This window comes from Buceros rhinoceros, unplaced genomic scaffold, assembly GCF_000710305.1.
Source record: "Buceros rhinoceros silvestris isolate BGI_N320 unplaced genomic scaffold, ASM71030v1 scaffold4272, whole genome shotgun sequence".
NCBI lineage: Eukaryota > Metazoa > Chordata > Aves > Bucerotiformes > Bucerotidae > Buceros > Buceros rhinoceros.
Window position 1 is genome coordinate 10,481 of NW_010400506.1, and position 16,190 is coordinate 26,670.

Genomic DNA, 16,190 nt, shown 5'->3' on the forward strand with positions numbered 1-16,190 from the left:
TTTTCCTTTTTTTTTTTTTTTTTTTTTTAGTGTTGTACTAGATGGAAGAAGCCCATGATGCAAATTCTCAGGAGCTTCTTGAGAGTATGAATTTTTTTTTTGGCCTAATGGGTGTTTTTTTCTCTTGGACCTGAAGCTGCACATTTACTTCGTGTCTTCTCACTGTTATTTAGCTGTTCATCTGCTTTTTTTTCTTCTTTTTCATGCAGTTCTTCCACTGCATCTTCCTCTTGATTGTTCTCTTTTACACTGTCACTTGGAGGAGCTTGTTCAGTTTTCATCTGGTTTTTCAGCTCCCATGTAAGCAAGTCTCTCTCTTCTCTCTTCTTTTTTTTCTTCTCTCTTTTTTTCATAGATTCCAAACAAGTGTGTTCTATCAGTAGTCTGTCTTCCCTTAAATACTCTAAAATGAAATATTGCGGGTTTTAGGAATGTTCTTAAATTGTCTAGGAACATAAAGAGTCATGAAGCATTAAATAGTGCAAGTTTCGGTTTTCATTGCTGAAGTTGTTATTATTGATGATAGTTCAGTCTTGCGGGTTATGACAATGCTATTTAATTTAAACAAGATCATCATGCCATTGAATCCAGGTAAATGTCTTTATTTTCACCTTCTTCATTACGTTTAATTTTATTAAATGAATCAGCATGTAAATATATTCAGTAATGGCTAAATATAGGGCCCAAAAAGTCACGTACAGTGCAACAGAAACCACATGAAACCTGACCTCTAATTGTAATTTTCTTGCTTGTAAATGGAACTTAAATATATGTATGACTTTCCCTTAATTGACAACGCAGTTGCTTGTTGGATGGAGCAGAATATACTGCAACTCTAACCTATAAATGAGTTGGCTCCACTTTTTAGTAGAAAAAGGTATGTGTATACTGAATGCCTACGGTAAATATGTTTATCTGCTGCAGGGGGCAAATGGTGATAGGTTCTGTGCTTTGGGGAGACTCACAAGTATCTCCAAAATGAGATTGAGTCCAAGCTTAAAGGAGAAGTATGAAGTTGCAATAATTAAAATAGCTAAATAAGGCTTCAGTAAGTCAGTCGAGTCTAATGTTGGCAATGGGAGAAAGCTAGATGAGAGCCTGGCAAACCGTGAGGAGAGAGATTCACAGGCGGAATCAGAAGACCTGTGTTTTCTGCCAGTTTTAAAAGGGGATTTCAGAGACAAATGGTGACTTCAGTTATCTGGCAGGGTCTGGAAAGGCCGCAGGCGGAAAAGGCAAGGTACAAAACACAGGAGGTAACGCAGTCCAGATCCCTAGCTCTGTTACTGATAGAGTAAGTGACCTCAACAACCTGTTTCACATCTACAAATGTGTGACCTTCAGGTCACGTAATGTCTCTTATCATTTGTGAACTATTTAGCACGAGGGCATTCAGGTCTTTCTACAAGCCTTACTACAATGAAAATAGCGTGAATATTTTTAGAAAGAAAAACTCAGATAAAGGAATAGAGGCACTGCCTCCTTCTTTCCCCAGTTCCATAGAATTTCCTCAAAATAAAGGGGTTTACAGATGAGCTCCCAGGATATAACGTTCATGTAAGAACACAGTCAATGAACAAGATTTACATCAAATCTTTTTACAGTGATCATTGTAATGAGGAGATACTCCCAGCTCTTGAAGAAGTCCTTTTCCTTTCTCAGCAACAGATCCTGCGCCAGAAATAAATGTTGACATCAGCTATGATGAAGATTCACCACTAAAAATTTGAGATCAGTATTTGATTAGTGTGGAATTAACAAACTATCAACTGAAGTATACTTCTAGAAAAAGCACTGACTTTTTACCCGCATGACCAGGAACTGCTTTTAGAAGCAGAGCAGAATGAAGATGCCTTATACCCATGGAGCTGCTTTGCTGTCAGTGCAGCACTGACAGCAGCTGGATCGCAGTGACTCTTCATACGTTGTTTTGTTGAACTAGTTCCTGTCGGTCAGGTGCCAGCTGATGGCTGTCAGACCCATGTAAATGAGCATTACCATCAGTTCATTCAACTTTTACAAAGATCAAGTGAGTTTCTGAGGAAAATGTTAAAACATACCTCTGTGTGTTCTACTAAAAGTTTCTGGCTTTGTTATTTTCTTGATTAATGGCTCCTCTGTTCTACATTGGGCTTCACTTGCTGTAGCTTTCTGATTAACTTCTGAAGAGTTTTTCTCCTATAATTGACAATTAAAGATAAAAATAAAGACAGAATGCTTGTTTAGCGACTTTTAAAAGTACACGGGCAGTGCACAGCTTCAAAAAGATCAGTAGTTTCTATTACTGTTATATTCTTATTTTGAATCACGAGGTTTGTCCAACTTATTTTCTGTAATATAATTACATTCACACAAAATCCACATGCTAGAAAGCTAAGATGACGAGTCTGGCTGTTCAGGTGTATTACTGAAACTCACAGAATAACATACAGTTTAGCTGAGAGTTTAAACAAGGGACTGGATCCAGATCTTGCATACCTCGGTTAGCTGAACTGGACTTTTTTCTGTTTCCTGACTTTGGTACTGTGCCAGCAGCAGTGATCGAAAACTCTGATTATCTACTTGTACTGATCTGTTTATATTAAAACCTATTGAAAAAGGACAATCGTTAGTAATACAGTAGTTTCTGGAATTACTGATAGAAACAAAAGATATCTGTAATGACTGGTAATACTGATATAAGGCCTAGGATTTAAGCTTTTTTTTTTTCTGCATGTCTTAATGTTCTTTAATAAAGAAATTCTTTGGTCTGCCTGATGAACAAATGCCAAAACTGGATCACAAAGATGGCTATGTGGACTTTTGAGCATTTTCATCCATGTATCAGCACATCATAAATGCTCTTAAATTTTAGACCTACAAAGTCCGTTCAGATAGAACAGGCGAAGTCAGACAAATGTGTCTATACCCTAGAGCCCATAAGGGCTTAGTGTGATGGTAACATTCTCATGTAAATTTAAGAGGTCTGGTATGAGGCCTCAGCTTTCAGGTTCCTCAGTTCGGATTTTACAGAGTAAACATGTTTGCTTTTATGCCTTCTGAATTGGTTACTCACTTTTCTCAAAGTTAAGCACTTATGTAAGGCTTTATGAAACCAAACTCTTCAGAGGAAATGCTTAACACCATTTGAAATATTTATGGTCTTTGAAAAGAGATTCCAAAGGAGTGATTCAGTGAGACCGCTAAAGAAACAGCTGCACGCAGATGGGATGGGATAGGCAAGGTGAGTATATTGTTCTTTTATTCTATTTTTAGAAAATAAATTTGACATGAGAACAGTAGCTGAGAAAGTTGCTAGCACAGCAGCAAAAATGTGATCTTGCCCATGTCAACATTTGACCTTATTCCCCCTTTTGATGTCTGAAATCAGAGGAAGATTATTCATAAAAATGGTGTCTTGCACATGTTTGCAATTTGGTGATAAAAAGGATGTTGACAGCCAGTTTGAGGATTACTGCTGAAGGAGTGTCTCTGATGGAGTGGAGGAAATTAGTCTTCCCTTTTGAAAGGCAACCAGCAAGTAGTTCAGCAGCTTTTTCAAGAGTCAGCGTAGTGTTCCTCAGATTCAGAACTAGGGGGAGCTGTACCTCTAGATGAGCTGGTGTGACCTTCCCACAACTGAGCAAACTTTGCTCTGGTGAAGAGCTTATGAAATTAATGGCTTAAGTCAATAAATCAATTTTATTTTATTGGAACCTTTTAATTACAAATATCAGGTCTCTCTCCAATTAAGCTCCCTTATTCTGCTTTAAAAAAAAAGAACTTAAATAGTAAACAGTGATTTAAGTTCTGTATTTTAAATAACAATATTGCTCAAGTTCATATGCGAGCAAAATTTTTAAAAACACAGCTGGTTATGTGATGTAACTAAAACCAGAATTCATTAAAAAACGTTTGTGGCTTTGAATGAGAAGTAGGAATTACTGTTTCTTAATTTTACATCTTAAATTACTAACCTTTTCCCTGTAGTTCACTTGGAGTTAAGGCAGAGTAATGGATTTGCAAAGGCAATGAAGAGGAAAGAAAGAAGTAACAGACTGTGATAAGACTTTCTAGTGATACCATAATGTGGAGAATTCTATGTGCATGTGCAGTATTTCCAGCAGATCTGTTTGCTACCATGTGAATTTTAAGTGCTCTTCAGTACCCATAGTACCGAAGTTCCAGTTCCTCCCTCAGTTTAGGAGCAGGAATATCTGACCAGTATTTTAAAGAGGTGCCTAACACAGGAAAGTCAATGTTCAAATCATTATCCGAAACAAAGGGTGTAAATTTCTTGTGCAGAAGGATATTGGCAGAATGTTTATGATCCTTAGTAGGGGGTAAAATGTGGGGAAAGTACTTGAAATCAGCTTATTACTTTCTAGTTAAAACACATTTATTAGTAAATTCTAGATACGTGTGACAATTAGAAATTTGCAAGTGCTTCACAAAAACTATCTTCTTCAATGTTTTTGTCGCCGATGAAGATAGTGAGCACAGGGACAATATAAGGGTTCTTGGCTTGTATGGTTTGTATTTGTTTTTAGCTGTTGCTCCCTCAGTTTAAGGTGAGGAATCCACTTGTCTCAACACAGGCGCCTCGTGCCATTTGAGATGCCCTCAAGTAGTCAAGGTATCCACACGAGTCTGTCCAGTATTACACAGGACCAATAGGACACCTGTGTCCTTCTGGAACCACAGCTACAGGGCCAGGCAAAATGTGCTAGGACATCTCAAATAGCACTGCATGCCTATAATTAGGCAGTTGAATCCCACACGAGGTAGCTGCTCTTGCAATGTTTGCTAGACAAGATTGCATATAATAGGCGTTGTCTCCGATACCTATCTGAACATCCATGTCAAAGAAACACTCCTTACTAAAGAGCTCTTTCATTCCCCAACAGAATTAACTTTCTGTTGTTCTTTTCTATCACTCTACTATATTATTCCCAATAACATCGATTCTGTGGATAGCATTAGTTGAGAGTATATGCAATAAGTGGTTTATTACAAAGTCTGGTTGCCCATTTAAATTTACTTAGGCTAAAAAGAAAGGACTACTGAGGATAAATGTTCTCTCAGATAAGCTGACAGTATCATCATCAGGCTGGCCTTTAAACTTCCTAAACCTTGTATCTGAAAACGCCTCTCCTTTCACCCCAACAAAATGCAGGTCCCAGGAGCTTCAATAATGGACGTTGGTAGCTACTGCTACCTCTAGGATGGTGAGTAGAAATAGGATTGTGGCGGTTAGGATTGACACTGCTGGCATGATTAGGAGGAGGGCGGTAGTGGCTGTAGAGATGAGTTGGATGAGTAGGTGACCTGCTGTGAGGTTGGCGGTGAGGTGGACCCCTAAGGCTAGTGGGCGGATAAGAAGGCTTAGTCGCTGATAGTCGCTGCTATTTGCTAAGTTACAGGATCTAAGAATTTTAAAGATGAGAAAACAATTTTTAAAGACCATATTAAATTCATTAATTTTGCTCATATGAAAGTGCTTTTAACAGCCTGCACTAAAACTAGGAACTTGCTACAAGAGGGATGTTTGTGAGGTGCTTGGACTTAGTGAGCCATGCTGGGGCAATTCTAGGTCTAGGGTGGCCACTTTTCCAGGCCAAGTCGAAGGGAACAAAAATTAGTCTGCAAAAGCACTGTGGACTGAGAGCTTCACCTTGTTAAAAAACAAACAGGCAAGCAGCTCTTGATGCAAATAGACAGTTAAAATAGCAGCACTGCTTCAGTAACTGTTAGTATACTACAGCTATGTATGCTAAACACTTTTCATGATGAAATAGGGTTAAAAACAGTTCATGTATTTGTATTCATAAAATAAATGAGCGAAACCCCCAAGCACTTCTCTTTAAAGTACCTGTCACAGAATATTTTTAGCACACATAAAAGTACCATATTGGCTTTTATTTTGGAATATACATCCCAGTTATAAAACAATATAAGTTGGTTTAAACAAAAAAGGAAAATGAATATACACGTACTTTTTTCTTGAAGTGCTGAATCACTTTTGTCTTTTGGGATATTAGGCATCCGATTTGCATAGATATATTTTACATAAAGTTGCCGATCCTTTTCCTAAGAAGAAATAAACACTATTAAACTACCAATATGCATTAAGAATTATTTTTTACCAACCTAATTTATTCCCATGTTGGGAAAAAACTGTCAATGATTTTGATGTGTGCCAGGCCAGGTAGTGACTTTATCAATTACATCAACAGGAATTTGTCATTTTCTTTCATGAGCCAAATAGAAATTCTCCCGTTTTAAGGCTAAGAACACACCTGTACGCCTACATGATCTTTTTCATAACACAATGTTCAGAAGATGAAGTCTTCTCTAATGATTTTTTTCATTTGTTGTTCTGAATTGTTTTTTTCAGACTAAGTAATTATTTGCTTTACTTTTTTTCTTTCTTTCTCCATTTATTTACTCCGTACTCTTGGTTACAAGGTACTCAGTTCTCTTTTACAACTTACTGCTTGGGAGATGACATAAACTTCAGAGGCACACTTCTAAAATTTGTTTATCAAGAGTCCTCTTTCCTTACTGAAATCTGTCTTAAACACAGCAGAGAGATTTCGTAACACTCTCACCATACCAGTTTTTAGAGTGAAAAATAGGAGCTGCATTTACTTTGGAGATACAGATAGTACTGAAAGTGTGTCTGAATACGTTGAATGGTCTGAATAGGCCAGGTGCCCAAAACTATGAATCTGTAAAAATAAACTCTATCCTTGCACAGGAATAACGTTAATAAACATGTCTGGTCTTCTTTGTCATAGAACAAGAGAAGGATTTATGAATTGAAATATAACATCAAGAGAACATAGAAAACTATGTGGAAAACATACGAAATAATAGAAATACTTTAGAGGAGCATTAAGGTGAGAGCTGTACTTCAGAATAATTTGTGTTTTGGAACAGTTTTACATTAGTGTTTCTGGGACTATAATTATTTCTGTCTCCCAGATCTGCTCATACAGGAGGAGATCAGAATCTGGCAGGGAAATTGCACTGCAAGTGCTGTTCAGGGGATTTCATACGGCACCTGAGAAGGGCCCTGTACTTTTTTCCTTCCCCAAAAGCTCACTGGGCTTTTGCAGCTGGGAACCCAAAAATATTTGTCTAAAAACCAAGCTGGAATTTAAACAAACTATTGAAACATTTATCTAAGTATTTTTGTCTTACAAACTTTACAGCCTGGTTTTGCAGGTTGTAGTATTTGGCTCGTTTTGATCTGAAAATGTTTTTGTTAGGAAGCTTACTTAAAGTTAGTAGATGAATATATTGACCAAGTTGGTGTTGGTTATTATTTGTTCAAATTGTGATATATTAATCTCTGTTTTGATTAGTTATCGAACTACTTCGAACTTTGACAAATAAACCCTGCAATAATTTCATCATTTGATATTTGACTTTTTTTGGTAGACTATAAACTCAAATAGGAAACAAAAGTTCCATTACCAAATAATACAAAGGAGCAAAAGGAATAGGTAACATTAAATACTCGAATTTTGTTCTAGGAACAGAAACCTGTTTAAAATTGTGAATACCTTAATTTTTTGGTGAAGAGAATTAATTTCCATTTGCAAGTTCTTTGTAATTATCCCAGCTTCCACAGCTTTTTTGTTCTCATTCGCCAGCTGATGACTGAAAGTGCTATTGTTCAACTTCAGCTGCTTTTCTAGGCTCTTAAAAAAAATTACATATTTTACCATATGGATGTATTCAGTATGACTTGAAAAACTTCAGTTCTTGCCAGATTTAAAAAATAAGCATGTTAATATAATGAAAAGCTTCTAATTATATTCTATTGTAAACAATATTGTGCTTAAAAATCAATTAAAAAATGGGTGAAAACTGATTTAAAATCTAATTTTACCAACAAAAGTATATTTGGCATTCAAACATAAAAAATAAGGCTGTACGTTACCTTTCTGATGGATGAATGAATAAAATCATCTTTGAGAAACGTTAAGACAACACATCTGTTCACACTGAGCTCTGTTAACTGCGGCAGCATAAGGTGGCTTAGTGTAAATGAAAACTAGGTAATGCACTGAGTACTTTATTGAGCACTTTATCATCAGAACCCAGTGCCACTGAAATTATAGTTGCTAGAACTGTAAGGTGGACACCCAACCCTGCATGCTTTTCATACCTTCTCACTAAGATTTCTGTAAATAGAAAGCTTTCAAAAGAGAGCTTGAAATCAGCTGTTTATATTTTAATTTTCCTTCATGAACCTACCTGTTCAGATGGTGAACTGCCTCTAAAATTACCTGGCTCTTTATTTAATTCTATGCATAATATACCGCACAGAAAATAGAAATTAATTCCTGGAGGATAATGAAAATTTCACTCCTCCAGTTTTGTATTAAAAACTGTATTCCTGTTTTTTTTGTGAGAAGTTCAGTAAGAGTAAAGAAGCATGAGATACTAAAAGGAGCTGAATCACCTTCTCTTGAACTCCCACCAGGCTCTTACTACAGTTGCGTAATAAACCAACAGCAGAACCTACCCTGAAATCTAGGACACCTGACTACTGCTTAATTCAGCAGCCACCCCACAGTGAACTACAGTGAGTGACAGTAATTAGTGAACAGGAGATGAAGCTCTGTCCAGACTTCCCACCAGCACCCCCTAAAAATAACAGTGCTAGTTCCAGATAAGTCAGCTTTGTTTGTTCAAGGAAGTAGACCAGCAGCAGCCTGGTGGTCTCCACGTATGACTAATCTTGTGCTTTGCCAAGGTAAATTAGGGTCCGTTCAGCTGTGGCCAGACAGCCCAAGCAAGCCTGGGTACCCCGTGCTGCTGGCAGGGAGCAGCAGACACTCTACTGAAGATTGCTCTCCAGCTATGGGCTATGCTTCTATGATGTTACAGGCGTATGACTTAATTCCTAAAACTCGATCTACTCGCACATTTCTGACAGATTTTAAATTACTGGAAGGGGGTACCACTGCCATTTTTAATACCCGACGCTCAGGGGAGCACTGGATTAAAAAGAACCTTCAACGTAACAGGATTGTATCAGAACCATTAATGCAACAAGAAGCAGCTAAAAACTTTACACTATTCTTGCACAGAAGCCTTTCCTACTGTTGTTCACAAACACGATGATATGCATATATTACCTGTATTCTCCTGTCATTCACTTCTAATTTTTCTGTAAGGACTGATAACCTGCAATCAAGTTCCTCTCTCTCTGCAAGAGCTTTGTCTTCTGACAGCATACGCAAGGTCCGCAAAGCATCTTTAGCTTTTAGCAGCTCTGCTTCAACTTTTCTGAGCTTCCTGGATGAATTTCGCTCATCCTCTTGAGACACCCTCAAGAGATTCCTCAAAGTTCTCACCTCCTGATAATGACTTGCTAAAAGAACGGACAAGTTACTTCCTGAATTTTCATATCTACCTATTGCTTTCGAGTGTCGACACTGAAGCTGTTTCAAAATGTGGTTTTCTAAGCTTGACTCTTCTAATTTGTGTTGTAAATCGTGTATTTCATTCTTCAGCTCTTTAATTTTGTGAAGACTTGTTGATGGTATTTGCTGAGCCACTTCATTTTTTTTCCGGGAAATCATTCTACTCTGGAGGCTTATAAATGAAGAATTCTGACGTGGCACCTTCTCAGCTGGCATTTTTGTTCCCCCTGCATTCAGACCAAAGTAAACTGGCATTGATATACAGCAATCATTTGAGACAGCAAAATCACTGCACATCTATCTTTACTGCTCACATAAGCTCGTAAACTGCTCATCCAAGCTACTTAACTGTGGGATATTTGACAAAATGCCCAAGATCTACGCTAAGACTCCAATGTTGGAGTATTTAACAGATAAATCCATTAAAGGTTCTGTATTTATGTGGCTGCACAGGATCACAGCTAACTGGGTCTACAGGAGGTTTTCTCCTTTCATCCTCTGAAGCCGTTTTCATTCCAAACAGCCATCACGCTCACTTTCCATTAATAAGGGCAACTACATAGATGCTGCCTTCTGAGGCAAACAGCAATAATACTCTAGGAATAGCTTAGTAAAGGATGTTTATATTAACATGTTACTCCAGTATCAATGGAAATAAATTTTATTTCTGTAGATCATGCAGTTCCCTAATGCGGACATGATCTGGAGACCGATGAACCAAATTCAACCCATCTAGAAAGACTCCCAAGAGGGAGGACCTACACCTCGAATAGGGGTATGATAGGAAAAAAGCTAACATAGTAATCTACAGGTCTGCAAAAACACAAAATCCAAGGTGATCACAAAAGCACATGGATAAATTTCTCGGTAGCTGCGATTTCTAACCAACTCCCCAGAATTTTCAAGTCAGCTGTGAATTGAACTACTTTTTTGAAATTTAGATGCTTATTAGTATAGAACAGTTATACAGTTGTGTACACTGTTTCTATACAGCAAATGAAAAAAAAATATTTATGGGCTAGCATCCTAAATGTATTACTGGCATTTGCCTTTCTTTATGTCCAGCATTCTGAGTGAATTACTGTCATTTTTCTTTCCTGGAAGATAATTAGAATTTGAGAACAATCAAGACTGTAAATCTGAGTGTGTATCCCTTTTTTTAGGCATATATTCAATTTCACTATAGCTCTCAAGACATTTCAGGCAGTATTTTGCCACGAATTTATTAAAATAATGTGTGGATCACATCACATTTTATGTATGAAATAGGCACAGTTCTAACCAAAAATACACTAGAGGAAAAGGACTGATCTTTTCAAGCACTTCTGTTGAATCCAACGGCTGTTCTGCACGCAAACTCTTTACAGGAGCAGGTCCCAACCAGAATATCCCATTGCAGATGGGAAGCAACATCCAACCAGCGGCAGGAAAAGTAACTGATTAGGGCACCACCGGGCCATGGCATCGCTGCTTCCATGACCTTAGCCATAATAGTGGAAGACTGTGTAAAGAGTGTTATCTAGGAAGAGAAATGAGCGGGGCAGTGGCTTCAGCAGGGAAACAGCTATTCCCTGCAGCAGCAGCACCTATTGTTCTCATTCTCCTTCTCCGCTGGCACCAGCCACACCAGCTTTCCTGTTCTCCACAGCTTCAGTGCAGCTCTGCTCTTCCCCTTCCCAGAGCAGAGCCTAGAGTCGGGCCTGGGCCGTCATGACACTCACGTGGCCTGGTGTGCAAGGCAGCAAGTTAGAGGAAAGTATGAAGGGGGTCAGTTAGACAATTCCACCTGTCCTTTGCTCTTATTCCTGAAATACCTGATCCATTCCACTGTTTCAGGATACAAACTGGATAGTCTTTGTTCTAATGGCCCTGCTAACAGAGGAGAGAAAGTCGGGACAAGCTGGTAGGATCTTGCTCGTGCAGAGCCATGCAGGGAGAATAGACTACTGAATTCAATGCAAAGACAGCAAAGTGAAAGGATAGATAGCTGCTGTGAAAAAAATCACACTAAAGGCAAAACCCAAAGCAGAGGAAAGGTACACAAGAATCGCACCTGCATGTTCTCTGTAATACCATTGCACTGAAGGAAGACTACAAATGTTGTCACACAAATATTTGCAAAATGGGAACAACCATTACATTACTGTTTTATTTTGACAAAATGGGATGAGAGGATGTAGAAGAAATGGGAAAATACCTTCCTGCAAAAGCTGACAAACATACTGTAAAATCTACACACGTCTATACAGGGTGAAAATGTAGGTGATAATTGTGTTCCTGGGAAGTTGATTGTTTCAAGTTGCTATGAACAAGCAAAAATAACCACTTAAAACATCCAACACAGCTAGTAGCCAATAATGATTCTTCTTCTAAAAAGGCTTTAAAATTGTGGTTATTCTTTCTGGTCTGACAGTTTCACGCCAGTAGGACTTCTTGACAGCAGCATATAACTTCTGTAACAGCAGAGCTCATCAGTAGTCCCTCTCTCTTTTTTTCGGTTTATTTGCATCTCGTAGATTTGGTAGGTATAGATGAAATTTTGAAGCTCAGCTGGAGAAAGCTTATTGGTTTTGCACCCATTTTTTGACGTGGCATGGTGGGATTTAAAAAAGTGTGGGTCTAGGTATGAAAACATGCAGACATGAAAAGGTTCTTCACTGTTAACATTTACGTAAAGGGAATATATTTGTGCTATATGGTCATTCCATTGAAGCACGAAGTTATTTTTACATGCCACTCCATGACTAAGCTGGACAAAACATGGCTTTTTATGTCAAAACTGTCACTTTTGTGCGGACATACAATTTCTGAGTAAGAAAACTCTTGATAAAGGCCTTTTCAGACTCATGCACAGTCAAACACAGAAATCGCAGTATATGTGGGAGAGCCATTTTCAGGTCCTCAGATTAAAACTGAGGAATGAGGATTGCAAAGTTGCTCCCACATCTCAGGTGATTATCCTGCCACATGGATCATGGAGTATTGCGGGATAACACAACAGGGAGTCTATCTCTCTTCCCTCCCCTTCCCAGTGTTTGAAACATGATTTACTCTTTTTCTTCACTGACAAACTGTTTCCCCTGTGTTCCTAATTACTGAAAAAATGCCAAAGAAAGGTAACAGCTATATTTCTCAGGAGAATCTCATTTTACTACTACCAGAAAACAAAGTACATTTTTTACCATCTTGGGGGAAGATACACTATCCTTTTTTCTTCTTTTCCTTTGTTTTCTTCTCTTCAGTTCCTGATGTTTCTAAAAGTTTGCTGCTTCTACCCGTTTGTTTCAGAGCAAGTCACTGACAAAGCCCTCAGAACAGTTAGCATGAGCATTTTTGCTTCTGTATTCTTGACTGCATCACCTACAATCATTACCTCTGCGACAGCTGCTGCTTCTGATACGTCTGTGCTTTGGGGAATCTTTAGTATCCTTGCTCTTTGTGCCATGCTCTGGCTTATTATCTTCCATCACTAAAATATGGAAGAAACAAATCATCTGAGTTCACCACTGTGTTACAGTAGAAGACTTTAAAAGTTGACCTCCACAATCAGGAATCAGAATGGTGTTTACAGTTAAACAATACAAACCAGTGTTCAACTATATTAAATGGTGCTAAGAAATACTAAGTTACCTTTAAAAACCCAGTCATTACTCTTTAACCCATTAAAGTAATTGTGTGGTCTGTAGTAAGTGGGGAAGTTTGTTTCCAGAATAAACTGCAATATGAAATACGCTAGTTTTTATCTCATGCATTTTCTAAATATTGACACGGTACTACTATTTAAATGTAAAAAGATTAAATGTATAAATTTTCTCCATGATTAATGTAATTTGAAAAAAGTATAATTCTATTTATGCTCAATACCTAAAAAGTGCGTTAAAATATTAAAAAAGTAATTGTTCACATTTCTAGAAACTGAATATTTCTAACTGTAATTTTATAGTATTTGTAGCTTTCCATTCATGTCATAAATATATCAGTCATATTTTTCAACAATTAGATCACAAAATTAACTTACGCATTAAAATAGAAAAAAAAAACTTAGCTGCCATATTAGCATTATAGGTAGAGGATATAGCAGCACCTAAAGCTGCGCAAGAGATATCTGACTTAGAGACCGAAACGCAGGTTTTCTTAAACTTTTGTGATGTTATTTATTTCCAAATCAGAATTGCCTGTAAAAACAAAAAAGCTTGCTAAATAAAACCTCACAATGTAATAAAGTGTCTCAGAAGAAACGTTCAGGAAAATTTCAGTGTATTTTTAATGAAAACAATTTATTCACAGCCTAACTGTGCTTAACACATTTGCTTGCTTTTGAAAATGCTGCAGGACACTTATCTCCACGTCTACGCATCCATATAGCTCGGAAAATACCACCTGTAATGCCCTGTTGTTGTCAGAGATGCGGTTCTCTGATGAGATGATGACCTCTTTTTGTTTGAGCAGGTTCTAAGGAACATTGCTGCTTCCTCTGGTATCGCCTTTTCTCAATAGTCTGATTTTCAAACAATATGAACTCTCTAAATAGTTTGGCTCTTCAAAAAACATCAATTTAGCATAAAATACAGATTTCTGACTAATCGTCTATGTCTTTGTGAATATCTGTTACATCTCGATTTTTTTCCCTGCTGAGGCTACTGGAGAGTAGCAGATTACTTGATACTCCTAGCAGAATTATTTCAACACTGTGGTTCTAGTAGAAATTATTTATTGGGATATACTTCAATCCATTTCATTTTCTTAATATCACATGAAGACTAGTAGAGTAAGTTGTATATTTGGGCGGAGGGTGTGTGTAAAAGGAGCATAGCAATTATGTAAAAGAAATTTGAAGGGGGGTAAAACAATATTTTAATTCAGGTTGATTTTAAGAAGCAGCCTTCAGTAAAAAAAATAGATGTTTTTGTAACATTCTAATGCCTTTGTTGGCATTTTTGCTTTGTGGTGGTGTTTCATTTTAAATTAAATTCCTTTAAGGGGAGAGGGGAATCACATAACTCCCAAAGAAAATCTGAAAGTATAATTTAGGATTGCACAAAATGTTCTAGCTAGAATCAAGACAGTTTCATTACTCTTCATTCCCTCACGTGAACAACTCTTCCTTGTGGAAGACTGAGTAACGCCCAGGGGCCTACTAAATTTCAGCCACTGCAGTAACCCCGAAGAGATGAGAGAACTCGTATTTTAGGATGAAGATTAGGCAAAGGCCAGCTTGGGACATAGATTTGTACTGCTGTTTAAATTTGATTTGGCACTGTCGACACTTTCTAGCCAAGTTGTCCTTAAATCAAGTTAGCTTAAATTAAACTTAAAACTACTGCTTTAATTTGTTTTGATGAAAAGTGTGGGCTGAACCTCACCATCCAACTTCAAGAGCAGGTGTTGAAAAGTGAATAAAATGGAAAAGGAGAAGAAATGACAGAAAAACAAAAGGTGAATGACAAGAAACAGAGAAACGGAAGATATTACTACAGAAATTAGGGGAAAAAAGCAGTAGCCGAAGGGGGACTGAAATGGACAAACAGTAAGAGAATTTATGCTGAAGGAAGAAATGCAGACACAAAAATAACTAGGGTCAAATCTATCTGTCAAAGATGAAAATGCCATTTCAAGCAACCAGAAGCTGCAAAACTGTTATGGAGAAAAATTAATTCTAGTCTGCATGCAAAAACAGAGAAAGTAAATGAAGGGGGAGTCCTGCTGGGAGAACACTGTCTGATGACTTCCCAGACCAGTGCGGTGCAGCAGCCTTGAGCCCAAGGGGAACCAGGCTGGGGCCAGGGCCCACATGCTCACGCTGGTCCAGCAAGGGCATATCCGCAGGCCTCAGACCTGCTTCTGGGTTCCTCTAGGGGCCTCAAATGGCTCCCTGGTGTGGCCCACCTGAGTCAGAGCTCCCCCACCATCCTCTCGAGTGCAGGGCTCCTCAGAGTGCTGGTGGGATCCAACCACCACCTCGCTCTCCCCAAGCACCTCAGAGGCCTCGAAGCCTGGCAGCCCCCTGATGCCCTGACAGTCAGTGCCCTGTCCCAACAGACAACTCGCACCTCCACACCCAGCCCCAGGCCCTGACAGTCACCGCAAGGCTCTGGCACTCAGCCTCATGCTGTGCCACCCAGCCCGACACCGCCCCGCTCTGCTCTCCCTGTCCAGAGCAAGAGAGCAGCCCCTCACCACTGGGCACCCTCAGGCAGAGGATCATAGAATCACAGAACACTTTACACTGGAAGGGACCCCTAAAGGTCAGCCAGTCCAACCTCCTCTGCAGCGAGCAGAGACACCTTCGGCTAGCCAGGGTACTCAGAGCCCTGTCCCGCCTGGCCTGGAATGTTTCCAGGGATGGAGATTCTACCGCCTCCCTGGGCACCCTGTGCCAGTGTTTCGCCATCCTCATTGTACAAAAATTATTCCTTATATCTCGTCTAAATCTCCCCTCTTGTAGTTTAAAGCCATCACCCCTTGTTCCGTTGCAACAGGCCTTGCTACAAAGTCTGTCCCCTCTTTTCCACAGCCCCCCTTTAAGTACTGAAAGGGCGCAATAGGGTCAGCCCGGAGCCTTCTCTTCTCCAGGCTGAACAACCCCCGCTCTCAGCCCGCCCTCGCAGCAGAGGCGTTACCGCCCTCTGATCGTTCCCACGGCCCTCCTCTGGACCCGCGCCAACAGGCCCATGTCATCCCCGTGCTGAGGACTCCACAGCGGGACGCAGTGCGCCAGGTGCGGTCCCACCAGATGCCACCTTCCCCTATGCCCCTCGAGAAAGCCCC

At 39.1% G+C, this 16,190-nt stretch overlaps 1 protein-coding gene across 1 annotated transcript in view; it reads right to left on the bottom strand.

The window, feature by feature from the left end:
- The window catches only part of LCA5L (Leber congenital amaurosis 5-like), a 13,084-nt gene extending 292 nt beyond the window's left edge, over positions 1–12,792 (bottom strand). The window contains 9 exon segments of the mRNA XM_010131875.1: positions 35–111; positions 114–403; positions 2,061–2,178; positions 2,479–2,588; positions 5,976–6,069; positions 7,551–7,688; positions 9,135–9,649; positions 12,605–12,692; positions 12,694–12,792. Coding sequence (XP_010130177.1) covers positions 35–111; positions 114–403; positions 2,061–2,178; positions 2,479–2,588; positions 5,976–6,069; positions 7,551–7,688; positions 9,135–9,649; positions 12,605–12,692; positions 12,694–12,792 — 1,529 coding nt within the window.
- Positions 12,793–16,190: the final 3,398 nt, after the last annotated feature.